The 19,158-nt window shown below is 47.3% G+C and overlaps 1 protein-coding gene across 2 annotated transcripts in view; it reads left to right on the forward strand.

Moving 5' to 3' along the window:
• The first annotated feature begins 1,489 nt into the window (after window positions 1-1,489).
• Window positions 1,490-19,158, forward strand: part of SAMD5 (sterile alpha motif domain containing 5) — a 57,127-nt gene continuing 39,458 nt past the window's right edge. The window contains exon 1 of one of the 2 annotated variants that reach the window (XM_045499971.1): window positions 1,490-2,231. In XM_045499971.1, the coding sequence (XP_045355927.1) occupies window positions 1,776-2,231 (456 nt within the window). In that variant the 5' untranslated portion in view covers window positions 1,490-1,775. The remainder of the gene's footprint in view (window positions 2,232-19,158) is intronic. The other variant, XM_045499972.1, reaches the window with a different exon arrangement.

The raw sequence follows: 19,158 nt of genomic DNA on the forward strand, positions 1-19,158 counted from the left end.
AAAAGGGTCAAAGCTGCCGTTTGCTTCTTTAAGGGGTCTGTGTCCCTTAAAGGGTTAAGCTTTTCTGATTTAGGGAAAGAGGACTCTCCCCTCCCCCACCCCCCAAAGCCAAATGCGCAATTCTGGAAACGACTCTGAAATCATCAGTAGTCTGTCTCCAAGGTCCAGGTTAGCGGATGGCACTCCCCACCGGGACTCCTCCGGGAACAGCGCCCAGTTTCGGTCCTCCAATATCTCAGGCGCGAAGTTGAATCGCCCTTCTGCGAAAAGAGAGGAGACCTGCCCCATCGAGTACCTCGACCAAAATTCTCTTAGCCCCAAGAAGAGGTCAGATAATTCAGGAAATGTAGTCGAGGCACTCGCTCTGTTCCACCTGCCGCTCGGGTCCCCACCCCCAGGCGTTTGCCCAGGCATTTGGGGAAAAGGGGGAAACTCGGCTGATTCTCTTCCCTGGAGAGAAAGTGCGGCGCGCCAAGGTGTCCCAGCGTCTCCTCTAAAGCCGGCTGGGTGGCGGTGTATCCGTGTCCTCGCGATCCCGGGCGGGAGGTGTGAGCTCTGCTCCCTGGGCTCCAGGACAGGTCGCCGGAAGCGTCCGTGGGGACAGAGCCACCCGGGAGATTCGGGCGGAATGCATGGTGGGCGGACCGGACTGAAAGCACACTGGAGACGAGGATGAAAGAACCTGGCAGAAAGTAGGGTGGGGGGGGGCCGGGTGGAACGCGCCGGCCCAGGGGAAAGGTCCGACCCATCCCAAACTTTCGCAGACTCGGGGGCTTCGGAGGGGAGAGCCAGGCAGGAGCGCCAGCTTTTTCCGCCGCCCCGCGCGCCCCGCCGCAGCGAGGAGGGGCGGCACGCAGCGCCGGCCGGACTCGGGCGGTCCCCTCGTCGCGCCCACCCGCCGGGCTAAAGCGCCGCGGCTCGGGCCTCTGGGCGGGCGTCCACGGAAGAAGCCAGACCGCCTGGCTCCGGCCTGCGCGCCGGCTCCGAGGAAGGGGAGCTAACTCGGATTGGGCAAGGAGGAGGGCAACTTGGCCTCACGGCCTCGCCCGGCCGGGTCAGGCAGCGGGACGTGCCCTTGGGCTGCCCGCGGGCGCGCCGGCCGAAGTCGGGGCGGCTCGCGACCAAGTGAGATTTCCACGAGCTAGAGAAATCGGATTAAAAAGAAATGCACAGAGCGATCCCAGGCAGCCGCGGGAGCCGGGCAGCCTGCGCGCCGGGAGGACGGCGGTGACCCGCACTCGCGAAGACGAGGCGCTCCAGGGCGGCCGCGGGGCTGCGCGGAGGAGCCGCCTCCCCAGCGTGGAGCGCGCGTTCAGACGCCGCCACCGGCCGCCGGAAGGCGAGATGCGGCGCGCGGCTCCCGGCCGGTCCCGGCGGAGCAAACTCCGGAGCGGCACCGCGCGCCGCTGACCCGGCGCGAGTCCGAGGGCTGTGCCGGCCCCGCCCGCCTCCGCCCCCTCCCGCGCCCGCCGCGCGCCCCTCCCCGCGGCGGCGGCGCATCCAGGGGCGGCGCGGAGCGGAGCGGCTCGCACAGCCGCCAGTGCCTGCGAGCTCCAGGCTGCTTGGGGAATTCACTTTGCCGCTTTTACGCTTCTCCCTCTTCGGGATTCTTCTGCTGGCCTTCTGGCTCCGGCCCTCTCCTTTCCTTTACACGGAGAACTTCGCGGCGGTTTCTCTTTCCCCTTGGAGGAGAGGATTAAAAGTTCCAAGAACTGGTGCCGCCCGTGCCGCTTGGGCGCTGGGACGGTGCTTGCCGGCGGGGTTCCAGTCCCACCATGTGCACCAACATAGTTTACGAGTGGCTGAAAGCGCTGCAGCTCCCGCAGTACGCGGAGTCCTTCGTGGATAACGGCTACGATGACCTGGAGGTGTGCAAACAGATCGGGGACCCGGACCTGGACGCCATCGGGGTGCTGGCGCCCGCGCACCGCCGCCGCATCCTGGAGGCCGTGCGCCGGCTGCGGGAGCAGGATGCCGCCGCCGCCGGCCTCTACTTCACGCTGGAGCCGCAGCCGCCGCCCGTGCCGCCCGCGGTGACCGTCCCCACCGGCCGCCGGGGGGAGCCGTGTGGCGGCCCGGCCTCGGGCACCCGCGGGGACCCCCGCAGCCAGACGACCGCCCCCCGCAGCAGGGAGCTGGTGAGCTACCCCAAGCTGAAGCTGAAGATCATGATCAGGGATAAGCTCGTCCGCGACGGCATCCACCTGAGCAAGCCCCCGTACTCCCGCAAGGTAAGGAGGCGCCGCCCGGACCGCGCGGGGCGCGCGGCGGGAGGGGACACGGCCCAGCGGCGGTAGCGCATGCCAGGTGACGACGGGGAGGCCAAGGATGCTTTGGGTAGTTGGGATGCTCTCGTCTGTTCTTTCCGTGTTCGCTCTTGGGTCCTTCCTTCCCGGTGTCACCAGCGGTTGGTAAGGCAAGATCCCGCACCCAGGTGTCAGTTCTAAACGAGGACCAAGTCTCCGCTTAGGTCTGGGGCTCACCTGCCAGGAACCGGAATGAGCGGCGCTTCTCCAGGAGCGAAGGGCAATTCCAGATACCCTCTGTGGTAGTGTTTAAGTCTGGCAGGTACCGGAACGGTGGCTAATACCTACCTTGGTGTCGATCTTTTTTTCTCATCCTTTTCCTTATCTTTTTGAGAAATTTCCAGAGGGAAATTGACGAACTCTTTAAAGGGTGGGAAGTCAAGCCCTGTGATTCCCAATTCCTTAAAGTCAAATCCCAGCAGGGCTGCACGTTTGTAAAGTGAACCAGTGACACGGACCGGGGCGGGTAAAACAAATGTGTGGCCACTTGGGATGAGTTCCCTCACCTGGAGTACAGGGAGGTAATCTGTGCTAAAGACACTGAAGATAATGGGGCCGCGGAGGGTGTGCTGCCGGGGTCTGTGCTGGGTCACCGATTTGGTTTACTGTTAATCCAGATGCCACAAAGTAGGAACCACTGTGAGTTCTAGAAAGTGTTGAGTGGACTCACGGTTGGGAGAGCACAGTCCAAGGAAGTGAGATTTTCAGTGGCCAGTGAGGAATTCTGGACGGGGGTGGGGGGGAGGGGAAGGAACTGGGAGGTTATGGAAACTGCCCTGTGAGGAAGGCTCAAATACAGGTTTGGGCCTTGAATAATGAACAGGAAGTCTTATTTTCACACAGGAGCTCTCCCTCCAGCGGAGTCTGTTCCGTTTAGGTTCCTGAAGCCTTCCAAGTTGAGGGTCTTTGCCTTGAAAGGGAGAAGTAGACGGCACAGGTGATCCTCAAACTTGCTTGGATTTACCCAGGAAAGGGAGGACTTCAGCTGGAAATCCTACAGAGAAGCTCAGGGGGGAATGGTGGTAAAGGAGCTGCAGCTGGGGGGTGAGGGGGGGTGGGGGTGGGGGGAATGGCTGTAAACACGGCACCCTAACAGGGGAACACGGATTAGCTACATGTTCTGTGCTCATCTTGGTCACTTGCGTTGCGTTATGTTCTTAAGTACGGGTCATAATGTCCAGCTTTCAGGAAGGGCAAGCGAAAACTTGGTAAAAAGTGGATAGAGTAGACGGGAATCAAGCGTTTGATATTATCCACATGTTATCTTGCAAGAAAGGCAATTTGGATAACTTGCTTGAGAGTAGACATTCGTCTTATAAAAATATAGAGAGGGCAGGTCCGGAGGACAGTTTGCCTCAAATTAAACCTGTATCCCAGTCACCCACCCTGTGTTACCGATATAACCGATGTAGGCCCCCAACCGGGGAGTAGGGAGGAAAGCACGCTTTTCCCAGGCAGGTAGAGTTAGTCCTGTCTGGTGTGGATAGAGGGACAGGACCATTAGCCTAAAGGCTCGTCCTGGAGACAGCAGATCAAAGGAGTTCCAGGTGTCAGACTCTTGTGATTTACATCCCAGGAAGTGAAGTGGGTGTGGGCTGAGAATATGCGAGCAGGTGGGCACATGGTGAGGACGTAGGTCAAGGCCTGGCCAGAATGGGATACAGAGAATAAGATGTATCACTGTGCCACTAGCTTATTCTTCGGGAACAGAGCTGAGTACGGGCAAGAGGGCAGAGGAGAGCGTGCGCTGGAGAGAGTGATGTGCAGAAGTATCACATTTGGTCCTGAGACTTAAACATACAGGCATAGATATCAAACTTAGAAGCTGAGAAGGATTCTTGTTCCATTTAGAAGCGGTCGAGAATCCTATGGATGTGAAATGTCTGGGTGCAGACTTTGGACGGAATCCTCCTGCCTAGATCGTGGTGTCCATATGGTAGTTCATTTGAGCAAGTGTGATTTAGAGAAGAAGATTTCACCCCGTGTTGCAATACTGTTTACTTTCCGTGTAAATGATGATTTCAGTCAACTTCCATATAAATCCGATGACAATCCTTGATAATAAAGATACACCCTATTCACTTTCCATACACACTTAATTCTGGTTCTTAAACTGATGGAGGAATCAAATGGGGGCAGAAGTGTTTTTGGACCTCCACGGATGCTCTGACTGGGGACCAAAAACATAGAGATGACAAATTGAATTATAAAAAAAGTTCTGTTGCTGTTCTGTGGTAAGAAAAACACATAATAGGAACTAAGGTGTAATTAACGTTGCATTGAACATACAAGTGAGCCACGGTGCCAAATCGTGTTGCTCGTTCTGAATGTGTCACCTATGTGTGCATTGCCTCTAAAGTTTGGGGTTTTACATGATTTAAGAATTGTTTTCTGGCACAGCTTGTGTGTGGGCAGATAGTGCTAGGACTTTTCCTTCAGAATGTGATCCACATTATAATAGCTCCAAGTTCCTTGGCTCGGTCATGGTCAGAGCGTGTAGGTGGTTCATTATGTGCATTTGGGATTCTGCTTATTCAAGCAGGCCTTACATTTCCTTTATAGTCATTTGCATCGTTGATCCCTGTGATTATTTTTTTGCATTTTGGTAAGAATATTAGGTGGCTTGAAAGTGGGTCATACCATGAATGATCAAGGCAGGGATAGCAAATCTTTAGAGAGGAAAGTAAATTGAGGAGGTTTCCCAGGAATCACTTGAGAGGACGTTAGGATTGTAGGATTTGCCTCAGGAAACAGTTAATGTTGGGGTTAATGTTGGGGGTGCTGTGCATCTTACCAACTGTCGCCACTTTCCCCTCTTTGGTGAGTTAAAATGTAAGTAAAAAGTTAAGTTCCTCTTTGTTTTCCAAAGGCTGTAATTAAAACACAAGTTCAAAGTAAGTTTCCCTTTGGTTTTCCAAAGAAAGTAATTAAAATGTAAGTTCAAAGTAAGTTCCCCTTTGGTTCCCAAAGCAAGTCTGCAGCTTTGGAAAACCAGGAGCTTGCAAAGAACGAACGCTGCTTGAAATAAAAAAGCATCGGATGGGTCCCTTTTCTGTCCTGTACTTAGCCTCTGTGACTGCTGTGATTCCTGCCTCAGTGGAATGGGGTTATGTTTTCACAGGGTAAATATTAGGTCAAGGTTTACACATATTATCTCCATACTCACCAAGCTCCGAGCCCTGTGCCAAGCCTCTAGGCTCCCGGTCCCTGTGCTTGGCAGGATGCAGTAGCCTGCCCTCGAGGAGCTTGGTCTAGCAGGGAAGACATCAAATGGAATGAACAGTAATGCTAAAGGCACGATTGCTTTGCTGGGTAGCACATGATGCCATGGACAGGTGCGTCCAACTTCATTTGCAGGGAGGTGGGTCTGGGCAGGCTTTCCAGAACTGACATTGGGTCAGAGAGCTGAAGGTTGGGAAGGGTTTGGCCTGAAGGTTTGCTATGAGCAGGGATCCTAAGGGAAGAGTGTTCTAGAGAGGAAGAACAGTATGTGCAAAGGCCAGAAAGGGAGGAGGTTGAGGTACGCAACCTGGCAACAGGAACTTAAGGGAATTCAGTCTGGACGGAGCCCAGAATGCTTGGAGGAAACGGCAAGATACGAGAGACAGACAGTGGCTGGTCCTGGATGGCCTTGAACTCATCTTTAGGAGTTCAGAGTATCTTAAGAGGGGAGCTCTCGATGGATCCTGCCCAGAGGGAGGGTAAACAGTTTAAGTTGTTGTAGGGTCAGGAGAGATTTGCTGGTGGCCTGGACTGGGTAGTGACAGTGGGGGAGGAGCAGTGGAGGGAATTGTGAGGTGGAATGGACGCAACACGGTGACCGTTTGGCTGACAGGGATGAGAGGGGAGAGGTTGGGAGGACCTGCAGATTTCAGGATTCGGATTCTGATGCTGTTCCCTGACGAGGTAGCGGACCTGACAGAGGAGCAAGTTTGGGAAGGAAGAGGCTGCCTTCAGGTATAAACATACAGAGTGTCTCCAGTGTCTTCACTACCCTAAAAATCCTCGTGAGTTCCAACTCTTCCTCCTCCCTAAAACCCTGGCAACCCCTGATCTTTTTACTGTTTCCATAGTTTTGTCTTTTCTAGAACATTCCATGGTTGAAAGCACACAGTCTGCAGTTCTTTCAGATTAGCTTCTTTCACTTAGTAATGTGTGTTTAAGGCCCCTCCACGTCTCCTCATGGCCTGACAGCTCATTACTCTTTAGCGCTGAACCATATTCCGTTGAACAGATGTACCACCGACATGGTGAAGTTTGGCAGAGAAGACAGAACCAAGGCTACTGCTAGGGAAGAAGGTAGACTCCGTCATGGGAAGGGTTTTGCGGGGTTGCGTTTTTGTTTGTTTGTTTAATTATTTTTAAGGATGAGAAGAACTCAAACGTGTCGAAGTGTTGGTGGTAGGGAGCCAGAGAAAGGGAGACACCCAGGAGGTCAAAGTCTTGGAGGAGGTGGGAGGGAATCGTGCCGAAAGCGTTGGAAGGAAAAGGTGGATTTGCTTCTAGTAGGAGAGGAGTTCCTCCTCCGTAGTGGGAGGGAGCACAGGAAGGATGGACAAGGAGACTGGGAACATTGTGGGGGTGACATTGAGAAGTCCTCATTTCTCTGACCGCCTGATGCCAGTGAGGGGGAGGTGGAGGGATTAGAGGTTTAGGGGAGAAGGCTGTGGTCATATACAAGTATTGGGTGTTATGATCTGGTGCTATGGCTATGCCTGAACATGACACAGTATTTATAGGATGTGCGTAACCACACATGTATAGAAGGCACCCTCGTCGTGCATATGTGTGTGGTGCAAATTGCAGGCTGTGCGTAAGTTTTATCGAGTCCTGTGGAATTTGGCGGTGCTCTGGACTGTGGTGTGGTAGAGGGGAATGCTATGGGGCTATAAAGGTATCCTGTTTCCTAGCAGACTTGGAAAAGCAGAAAGCAGGCCGCAGGATAGATAGCAGATGGGGTAGGCTTCTTGACTTTTTCATTTGAAAAACATCTCCTTTCCAGTTAAAGCTGTGAGTTAGGGGCCCCTGGGTGGCTCATGTGGTTAAGCGTCTGACTCTTAGTTTCGGCTCAGGTCGTGATCTCACAGTTTGTGGGTTCAAGCCCCGCATTGGGCTATGCACTGACAGTGTGGAGCCTGCTTGGGATTCTCTCTCTGCCCCTCCCCCGGTTGTGTGCTCTCTCTCTCTCTCTCTCAAAAAAAATAAATAAACTTTAAGAAAAGCCTGTGAGTTAGTATAACCTTATTTAATAATGCTGTCAGAGTATTAGGTTTCTTTCATACCTCAGCGTGAATTTAATTATGTAACAAGATGCCTGTGGTAATAGGCCTATTAATGGATGTTTGGGAGAGATGGCCTGGGATGAAGGACAGGCGGCATGAGGGCTTCTGTGTCTGTGCCAGGGTGAGGATACGGAAGAAATAGTCAGAAAGGAAAGACAGAAGTTGGTGAAAATAACTTTAGAGTTCTGCCCTGGGTCCTGGCAGAGCTGAACTGACCATAAATATTCCTCCCGAAGAATTCTTCCACCTTTGCGAAGTTATCAGGGACAGATCGGAAGCTGGCAAAGTTCAGCTTTCCCAGCTCAAGTCGATGTCCTCAAGTATCTGCAGCCTAGGCGAATGAAGATCCATCTAGAAAGAAGGGGCTGGGAGTGAGACGACTTTCCTCATGCTCTTTATGGTTTACTTTCCGGAGAGTTTCCACGTACATGGACTCCTAGCCGGCCGGCCAGCCGTCTAGCCGTCCATCTGTCCGTCCATCTACTTAGCAAACATCCCCTCCAGAGTTCCTCAGGTGAAATTGGAAACTGGCCCCTGTCCACGGAGCGCAGAGAGAGACCAGAGAGAGAGGCAGACCAGTCCAGGTTGGTAGGTGGCAGGTCTGATATAAGCAAGGGACAAGTGAGGCTTGTCTTGGGTGCTGTGTGGTGAGTAGCTCTCTGCACCCGCCTGCCAGAATCTTAAAAGTTTGTACAGAGGTCGTAATGGGGCATGGTCATGCATATCATCCAGATGCTGTCAACAGCACATTACTGTCTAAAGGCTGTGTTCTTGAAGTGGTTCCTGGTATGGGAACGTACCAACGGGTATTCATTCCAAAGACAGGGGTGAGTCTGAGGAGCCTCCGCTTGCTGGGGTCCAGCTCTCGGGTCCACTGGTGGTCGCCTTCTCTCGATGACCACCATCCAGCGGCCAGGCCCTAGGATTCTCGCAGTGAACCGGAAAGATACGGCTCCTGCTTACGATTGATGGATGTGTATGTTGGAGGGCCTCACCCAGTGTCTGACATGCCACAATGACACCTTATGAAAGTTGAATGTAGGATGCGAAGGCTGTCTGGCTGTGACATCTGTCACCCTGTTGATCGCCAGGGTTGATGGGGCTGATCTGGCTGGCTAGGCGGGTGTCCCCTTCCTCCCTCACCGCTCCATGTGCTTTCCTCCTCAAGGCGACACTGAGTCTAAGAGGATGCCCTTCCCAGACAGGGGAGGGCTGCTCCCGGGCCAAGGCTCTATGGATAGCTGCACTGCCCTCCTGGAACCTCCAAACAAGCTCTCAAGGTCCGTTTGTGGAACGTCGGGCAGTCAGGCTTCCAAGACTCCAGACACATCCCAGTGGGTCTCTGTGCATGCGGCAGTGTGCCTTTCCAAACAAACAAAACAGTTCGACGTTGTCTCCACAAATGCCAAGAGTTGGTGAATTCTGCACTTAGGTTGGTTTCCAATGTTAAAAAAAAAAAAGATCAACTTTGGTCAAAACTTGAATGCAGATTGTCAGTGAAGAAATTTAAAATCCAATTATGCTTATTCGTTAAGTATCATCAAAGAAGAGCTGGGAATTAAAATGGCTGGTTGGACAGGTCATTTAAAAAACAGACCTCTGGGGTGCCTGGGTGGCTCAGTCAGTTGAGCACTGACGTTGGCTCAGGTCATGATCTCACGGCTCGTGGGTTCGAGCCCCGTGTCGGGCTCTGCGCTGACGGCTCGGAGCCTGGAGCCTGCTTCGGATTCTGTGTCTCTCTCTCTCTCTGCCCTTCCCCTGCTTGTGCTTTGTCTCTCTCTCTTTCTCTCTCTCAAAATGACATTCCAAAAAAAGTAAGAAGAATTTATAAAAAGCAGACCTGCAAAGCAGGGTCAGGACCAGGGTACAAAATTTAAGAAGGTGCTCATCCTTGGGGATGTGCACTCTAGGCCCTGCCAGCGGGCTGGCCGCCATTAACGGGGGAAGTCAGTCGTCATGGAAGATGAGGTATCCATGGGCATGTCGGCCGCCCTCCAGTCACCTGCAAAGCCGTCACTTGCTCTTCCCACGCTTCAAACCTGTCCCGAGCGCCCACCCTGGACTGGCCTGCGTTCTGTGCGTGATGGCAGCTGGTGGAGCTCATCCAGATGGGAGAGAGCTCTGCGCATCCTCGTCGGTCCTCGCCGCTCACACCGGGCTGCGGCGGGTGAGACCATCGGCTCAGAACCAGACCGTCCAGTCCAGGCCCCAGCTGTGCTCCGTGCGGGGTCATCTCGGCCCCCCTGCGAAAAGTGGACAACACCAGTGACTAGGTCCCAAGGTTCTTACGGAGGTGAGATGCGCTAAGAACTTAGGAGGCTATAATTTGTATCCGTTTCCTGGGGCTGCCGTCGTAAAGTACCACAGACGGGGTCCATGAAACAACAGACATTTATTCTCTCATGGTTCTGGGGGCTGCAGGTCCCAGTTTAACGTGTCCGTGGGGTCTTGCTCCAAAATCCTAAGGGTCTGCACTGTGGTTTACCTACAGGGGCCGCCCAAGCCTCCGGAGGGCATCCCTGTATGTGCCACCTGTCACGTCGGGCGCCGCTGGGTCTGCTGGAGCGCGTGGCCCGGGTGGCAGCGCCGCCCGTGCAGAACCTTCTCTTGCTCTGGGCCGAACTCAGAACGAGCAGCTTGGTGAAAGGGCTGGGGCGGCATTTCCCAGTGAGGGAGAGGTTGCCTCTGAAGCCCCAAGGGGCCCATTTAGGCGCCGTGCCTCCCTTCTGGTTTTAGGAGGGGCCCGATGGCACTTCTCCTCCCTTATGAAAGGATGTCTCAAGATGCCCCGCACTCCAGGGCCCCTGAGCACTTCACGGGAAGGCCCCTCAGTGTGTGTCAGATTTCTCACCTTCTGACGTGCCAATTTCGTACCACGAAGTCTAGGGGAGTTGCGACTCCTTGTCCGCGAGGTCCAGGCGGCACAGCATCATCGGTGGCAGGGACGTGTGAACGAGAACCCCGTGAACTAAATGACGACAGAGGCGCTGGAGAGTTGCTATGGCCCCTGGGGGGCAGGTCACTGAAGGTCTGCTGCTGGCCTTGCCTGGTGGACTTTCTGGGCATTGAGAAAATTGCGTTTGCCAGATGAGGAACCTTTGTTCAGGTTAAGTGCCCCCCTATTGCAGTCCCTGTTCCGCCACACATGCCTCATCTTGCTCAGATGCTGCAGCCTCCGTCATAGTGGCCTTCTGTCAGCTTTGTACAGAAAATCCCATTGGCTCAGGTCCCCTTCCTGATTATCGGGGTGTTTGGTAATTAATGAGTGGCAGATTATTACTACAACCGATGTCCGTTCATTTCTTGCCTGAAGATACAATAATGAAAATGATTTTTAAAAATATCAACATTTCAGGGGTGCCTGGGTGGCTCAGTTGGTTAAGCGTCCCACTCTTGATTTCGGCTCGGGTCATGATCGCATAGTTCGTAAGGTTGAGCCCCACGTCGAGCTCTGTGCTGACAGTGCGGAGCCTGCCTGGGATTCTCTCTGCCTCTCTTGGAGCACCCCTCCCCCCACAGTAAATACACATTAAAAAAATAAAAATGTAAACGTTTCAGAATTTAGACATTCAAAATTAGATCGTAATCTTTAAAACAGTCGCTTGATCCATCACAGCGTTTCCATTACTCAAAACATTTCGGAAGGTCTGGCGTCTGCAGAACACTCTAGAACATCTTCACTGGTGACAAGCCTTCGTTCTTCTAAGGTGGATCCGGTTTGGGGTAAATACCTAGAGTGATTTGGAATCAAATCTGACAATTATGAGTAATGACATTCGATACAAATAGGAAATGGAAGACGGCATCTGACAACAGATGGAGTATTTTTTTTTTCTTGGTATGACTTGTAAAGTAGTTTTACATTTTATGATACAATCCTTTTCCTACTTTTGCATCCTTAAAAATATGCTTTTATGGTGTACCCACGTCCTAAGGATGGAAACTCTTCAACAAAGCTGTGTAAAATACCAATGTCCATTCCCTGCGTATCTGCGAAGAGTAAGGCACTAGTCATGGGCTCCGCGAGGAGATAATTAGTGCCCAGTGCTTGTGGCCCTAAAGGGGAGGAGTTTGGTAACTACGTAGATATTAGTAAGCCGCAGTCTTACTAATCGGGGTGTGGGTAGTCTCCTGGGGGTGTGTGTGGCTTTTCCTTTGCCCATCCTGCTGTTCTTAGAAAGCTCTGCTCTCTGGCTGCTTTCACCAGGGTTACAGAAGTCAGAGTTCTCATTTTTCCCTCTCACTGTTGAGTGCAGAGAAGATGCTAAGGGCAGGCACGCCAGTGTTAAGAATGCCTTTGTGAACCTGGTGTGCTCTTAGGTAGTTGTCTGAGGTTTACGGTGACAAATAAGAAAGAGACAACAGGTTTTGATATAAATGCAGTTATTTTTAGATTATGTCATTGCTCTGATCTCAGCTTACTGGAAGTGTGTTCTGAAATGAATGTTCTTAAAGGAAGGTGGGTCAGATGCCACGGGCTTGACCAGGGCTGGTCCTCGAAACATACAAGGGTGCCCTGAGATATTTGGAGAAACAGTGCCCATAGCGAGGGAAAGTTCACCAGGAACCAAGATGGTCATGGCCTCTCAACGTCACAGCCTGTGCAGAGCTAGAAATGGCGTGGAGTCCTTGGCTTATTCTCGCTGCCACCCAAGCTTGAGTTGATAGGTTTTTAACAGCTATATCCTAAGTTTTATGAAAAAATGTTATTTCAGATCAACTGCTGATTCGGACTTGAGAGGCCTGGGAGGGATCGGAAGGGAATTCTCGTTTTCAGTCAATATAAAAACTATTAAGGGTAAATAACTGTGGATCGTGCCAAGAGACATTAAGGATACAATCTGTCTTACATAGAGATTAAGTGACATCTAATAGTTTAAAGAGATTTCATTACTGCTTCTAATCGAAATAAATGGTCTGATGAGCTCTAAAAACCTTACTCTTAGGTTTCCATAAGGTTATAAATACAAACAGAATAAGACCTACTTTATTTGGAACACATTCAAAACATAAGGAAAAGAATTGGTATGTATTTTTTGTTTACCCAAATCAGAAGGAACAGCTGTTCCAAATTTTAAGGTGTTTTCCCTAGAATCTGTCATAACTTTTATAATAAGACTAGAGGTATGTCTACTGTATTTAACCCCCAGGGTGTATAATTTTTTAACACCCCACTTCTGTTTGACAAAATTATCTTAAGTAATAGTCATGGGATAGTATATAGTAATGATTTTCTTGATTTCTTCTTTAGTTTTAAAGCAATTAACAATTAAAATAAGGAATACATTTTAATTTTAAGATATTCAAACTTGGGGTGCCCAGGTGGCTCAGTCGGTATAGCATCCAACTCTTGATTTTGACTCAGGTATTGATCTCACGTTTCTGAGTTTAAATAAACTTAAAAAAAAAAAAAAGTATTCAAACTTAACAAACATTTTATCTATGAAATAAAACTTGCACTTAACCAGACTGAAGTATTATGCTTTGCAATTTGTGCTGTCTCACTGTTTTGAATTTTCTTTTTAAAAAACAATTTTTTTAATGTTGGTTTATTTCTGAGGCGGAGACAGAGCATGAGTGGGGGAGGGGCAGAGAGAGAGAGGGAGACAAGGAATCCGAAACAGGCTCCAGGCTCTGAGCTGTCAGCACGGAGCCCCACGTGGGGCTCGAACTCACAAGCCGTGAGATCGTGACTTAAGCCAAAGTCGATCGCCCAACCGACTGAGCCACCCAGGCGCCCCTTGTTTTGAATTTTCAACACAAAAACTCTAAGTGGTCACATAAGACAAATAGAATTGAAACAATTCAAGTTGTTTTTGTTTTTTTTTAATTTTTATTTTGTTTTTATAAATCATGGTTCCTATCACTGTTTATTTCAAATATCCTGTTTAGGAATATATAATAGTAGCATAAGAGACACGTGTCACCAACCCACAGACTTGTACTTATTCTAGAAAAGGACTCTTGTGAACCAAGTCTGTGGGTTGGTGCCAGCTGTATCACCGGGAGTTCTCAGAGTTAACTGTCATGTAGAACACGGTGCTCATTTAAAGGACAGGTCATAAAAAGATGCTAATTGGAAGTGAATACACATACCATTAAAACTGAACAGTAAGTAATTGCAGCAGCTACAGTAAGTAATTTAGACCAAAGACTTTTTCAGGGAGAAGTGTTAGACCACTAACATTGTTTAGAATTGTCTGTAGGGCATGTTTGTAATTAAAAGGTTTATTTTGTTTTTAGGCACCTTTTTATTGCCTACAACTGAGGTGAACCCTTTCCTCTGCCCTGCCTGGGAGACATTAAGCAATGTGATCATTTTAGTTTAAGAGAAGCTGTTTCTTCTGTAAAGTGGTGCTGGCACCTCTCGCAGGGTTATCGTGTGAATGAAATGGGATAATATTTATGAAGTTGTTTTTTAAGTTCTAGGAGGACTTTACAGATTTAAGGTGTGCTTATTGATAGTGGATAAGTCATTATGTTTATCATAACATTTTGAAAGCATTTCTGATTGAAAATTAATCATCCTGAACCGAGAAAATTTGGAGAACACTGAAGCAGATCAGGACGAAATTTAAAACAGTCTACATTGCAATTTCTAATGATACAGTCTATCTCTTTAAAAGTCATTTATATATAAGAATATTTGTTTTGTACGTGTGCACAGATTTCGTGTTACACTGTTAATGGATAAGGATCAGGCTGTTCCTGTATCTCAGATATCATTTGAAAAATGATTTTTATACTAAGTAGTCTCTCTGAGTTTAATACCATAATTTATAATCATTTCTTATTGGGTTGAAACCTTACCCATATTATTATTGACTGTTACAACTTTTTGTCATTTGAAGATGGCATGTTTGAGAAAGAGTATTTCGTTGTTCTTTGAATTTGATTTCTTAGATTACCAGTTTACATAATTTCATAGTTATGGCTTTTAATATTTATAATTATGTACTGCCTGTTCATGGTGCTTGCCTGTTTTTTTTCTTCCCCTGTGGTCTCAGACTACTCCCAGTTGCTTTGCAAGAACTTTTTATATATAAAGGAAAACAATCATTATTGCATAGTGGTTTATAGAGCTATTTTCCAGAATGGTGGTTTACCTTAGAATTTTATGTTTTTTGGTTTTTTTTTTTCCGTATGCCCCCAAAATTAAAACTCTTATGTATTCTAATTTGCCAATAATTTTAGTATTTTTTTTTTCAGACTGGTGGAATATGGAAGGTACAAACTCAGATATAATTGAATTTGAATTATTTTTTTTTTTACCATTTACTTCGACAAGTCATTTAATCTTTCTAAATCTGAGTTGTCTCATCTATAAAATAGGTATAATATTATCTACTTCTTAACCTTATGATTATGAAGCTATTCTCTGTATGAAGACCTTAAATAGTTCACATCCTTACCATTCTATTGAAACTAAGTATTCTTTTCATAATTTCAAAAAGCTCTTTAAATCACAGCAACATGTATAATATTTTTGCCTGCTATAACCATTGAGAATATTTTGCTGAATTGATCATTTGCTTTTTAGGTTTTCCTTTTTTTTTTTTTTTTAAGTAGAGAATATATATATATAGTTAATCTCTATCTTTGTGATCACATTTACCCTTATAAACCCCTTCTCAAGTCCAAAATAAGTTCATATTTACTTACATCTCCCATTATTCCTTTTGTTTGTTCATTTAATTTCTACATTTCACTCTCTCATCCATCTGAAGTTTATTTTGGTGCATGATATAAAGTACAAATATGATAAGGTAAAGCTCCGATGTTATATGTAATCATACATACATGACAATTTTATCGTGCACCTTATAGGAATTCTAGCTTTCATTTCTGTGTTCTTGTCTTGTTCCAAATTTTAATGGAAATGCTGCATACATTTTGCAATTATTCTGCCACTGGTTCTCATTGTAAGATTCTCCTCATAATGTTAAAAATTATTTTCATTTTTCTAATTTGTGGGAATTTTTATTGGCAGTGGATATTTGATTCTATTAAATATATTTTCAACAATTTAAAAATAATCGACAGTGCTTTTCTTACTGGGCTTAATGTTGTGATGTAGTATTACGTTAATAGATTTTTAAATATTAAACCATCCTTACATCATTGAGGTGAAGTCAATAATGAAGCAATGTCTTCTGAAGCAACCTGAGTTTGGGAGGAGGAATTATGTTCTTACTCCCAGTTTGTGATGACATTGTTTTACATTGCATATCTTTTCTCTCATGAATAATGCTTGACATCTACCTTCAGTTTGTAACCCCTTCGACAGTTATCGTCATGACGTTATTACAGTTGACTTTGTGCCAATGGCTTTGTGGAAGTCACAGCGGTGAGACATGGGGCTAGGCCCGCAGCCTGTGGCTCAGAAGGCAACAGCTGCATAGTTGTGGGTAACTACTTATTTTTCTGGTTTGTGCAGACATTTTGTGTTTGAACCACAGAGCAGAAACTCTGAGGAGGGTAGGGAGTCGGGTTGAACTTGAATCCCTGTTGGTTTTACTGTTTTCCGAGAATTCTCCCTCTTGTCCACCCACTGCACCCCCAACCCTCACAGGGCACCTGCTCTCTTCCTGCCCCCGCCCCCCCCCCCCAGGCCTTTTGGTGGAAAATACAAGGGGCTGCTTGCCAGATGCCGTGTTAAATTGAAAACCCTTATAAAGGAAGTTGATGTGGCATTCATTTTAATTTGGGTCTTTGATTTTGCATAGAAACAACAGCCCAATGTGTAACAAAGATACAACTGGAAGACGCAGTAAGAAATATTGTACCGAGTCCTTGATTTACATCTCAACATTTCTTGACTGGTCAAATAGAATGACCTCCTTAAAAGGTCGTTGAGGCAAGAATTAACAACGGAGTACACGAACGTTATGTTTCTGGGGAAAATACCTCTATCAGGTGCTGAATTCCGCGGGGTTTGCAGAAATCAGCTGGGTTTGCAGAGTAGGATGCACCCAGCTCTTCCCAAGCTAGCCATCAATCAGGCAATAAAGATATAACCACTTTCAAGTAACCATGTATCAACACAGAATGGAACACTGCTGTGTTATGAAATGCTCCTCTGGGAAATTCTTGATTGACAAAAGTGGTGCTGCATTAAGCAGGGGCAATATTTTCATGGCCAGAAAGTAATAAAGCTCTAGATAATCTTTATGAAGAGAAAATATTTTACATAAGGAACCGCCACCCAGCCAGAAGACTTGCTTCCTACGGTAGATCCCGTTAAGGTGAAAAGGAGCTCTACCTAAATGTGAAAGAAAAAAAACTGGTAATTTGATAAGTTGTTAATTGCATCCAACGTTGGTGCTCTAGTCAGCGTCATTCATAAGTCATCTGAAGAAAAGGCAGTATATTAGTTGCTATCTGGGATCACCGAGATCCACCGTGTCTGTGGCTTCATTAGGTTTATACAGTAGGAGAAAATTCAAGATAGGCACATTGCATCCATTAGAGATTAGAGTTGTGCCAGAGGGTATGTATGCAAAGTAATTTTACTCCTTTGAGATGTACTTCATTACCGAGAGGTGGTGGGGAGTTGGAGTTAGGTTGGTGGCGTTAACTTTGAGTTTTATTGCGGTGTCATTTTTTAAATCAGAGTTGTTCCTGCCACGTCTTGGCACAGCAATTTGGGCCAGTGTATTTATCTCTGTTAACATGACCCCTTATATGGATATACTTACCTTGAAAATGGTGGTGAACTGAATCCTCTGATCTTTTTCTGATCGCTTATTAAAGCAGTGGGACAGTAATATGCTTCAACTGTTGAGCCACATCAATCTCGCTCTCTGACAGGAAGTATGACATCCTGTGTCACCCCCGATATTGCTATTTGGGGATGCACGTGCTCAATTATATTAAATGCGATTTGTGGGGAAAGAGGGAGAGCGATGTTGTTCTTCTGAAAGCAGGCAAATTGAAAAAGCAAGAGCCCCTAGGGTAGTGAACTCAACCCATATTCTAAAAACCTTTCCCCTGTGCTTTGATTTCATTAATTGTGAGAATTCGATTTATTCTTAATCCAACCATATGGCCATTAGTTACGGATATTTTGACTTTACTCTTCACATCTGGAGAGGACTTTTCTTCTTACTTGAACCTCCTCCATTTTCTCCCCGTGGAGTTTAGAAAGCTAAAATATCATTTTCCATCCTACCTAGAGTTACTGTTTCAGTCAGACTCGCACAAATTAGGATAAGCTTCTTGCTCTTGGTAACTTTTTCAGATAGAACATAAGGAACCAGTTTTGACGTATGCAGAATAATAATAATATCTGATAACGGTCAATATATATTATTTGTTGAGTGCTTTCCCATATTGTTTCATTCAAGCCTCATAACAAGCCTCTGTGGTAATGTTTTTGTCATCTCTGTTTTATAGATGAAGGAAATGAGGCTCAAAGGGTTTACATAACTTGTCCAAAGTCACCCAGTTAGCAGATCTTCTTTGGAAACCAGGTGTACTCACCCCAGAGCCCATGATCATCTTTGCTGTGAAGTTCTGCCTCAAACTCTGCTTTTGGGATTTGGCAGCTGCCTTTCAGTTGGTGATAAGCAGGTGTGAGGTAGGGACTGGGAATGTCTTGAGATTTTCACGTTTACTTAAAAAAATATAGGGCGCCTGGGTGGCTCAGTCGGGTTAAGCGTCCGACTTCAGCTCAGATCACGATCTCGCGGTCCGTGAGTTCGAGCCCCGCGTCGGGCTCTGGGCTGATGGCTCAGAGCCTGGAGCCTGCTTCCGATTCTGTGTCTCCCTCTCTCTCTGACCCTCCCCCGTTCATGCTCTGTCTGTCTCTGTCTCAAAAATAAATGAACTTAAAAGAAAAAAAATTAAAATTCTTTTTAAAAATATAATAGCATGCTAATTAGTGTAGATTTCAAGGACGTTAATGGTAGAATGAGTCCATAATTTGTATTTGATTTAAGTCAAAAAGAATTCCTTCATTCTTTGAACACATATTACAAATACTCATCAACAGAAGGAGACAAGAAAGTCATACGTAAATTAAATCGCACCAATTTGGTGAAAAAAAAAAAACAAAAAACAGCTCCTGTTCAACTTGAGGATCTAATGTCTTGTCTCCTATTCTATCATCTGACAAAGTGATTAGCAAACATTAACTGTGTTTGAATCCCAACTGTGTCCCAAAATGCAAACAAATATTGGTTCTTTTTGGTTTAGCCCTTTAGGAACTTTCACCATGATAATGTCTTTGCTAGATCCATACCTTGCAATTTAGTTTATGGTATCTTCTTGAGATCAGAGGCATTCCTTCTTTTATAATTTTTTTTTTTAACGTTTATTTATTTTTGAGACAGAGAGAGACAGAGCATGAACGGGGGAGGGGCAGAGAGAGAGGGAGACACAGAATCGGAAGCAGGCTCCAGGCTCTGAGCCATCAGCCCAGAACCCGACGCGGGGCTCGAACTCACGGACCGCGAGATCGTGACCTGAGCTGAAGTTGGACGCTTAACCGACTGAGCCACCCAGGCGCCCCGGCATTCCTTCTTTTAGATAGAGGGGAGAATGATATGGGAACTGGGCGTTTATTTTAT

Source organism: Leopardus geoffroyi, chromosome B2 (assembly GCF_018350155.1).
Source record: "Leopardus geoffroyi isolate Oge1 chromosome B2, O.geoffroyi_Oge1_pat1.0, whole genome shotgun sequence".
In the NCBI taxonomy this organism is placed as follows: domain Eukaryota; kingdom Metazoa; phylum Chordata; class Mammalia; order Carnivora; family Felidae; genus Leopardus; species Leopardus geoffroyi.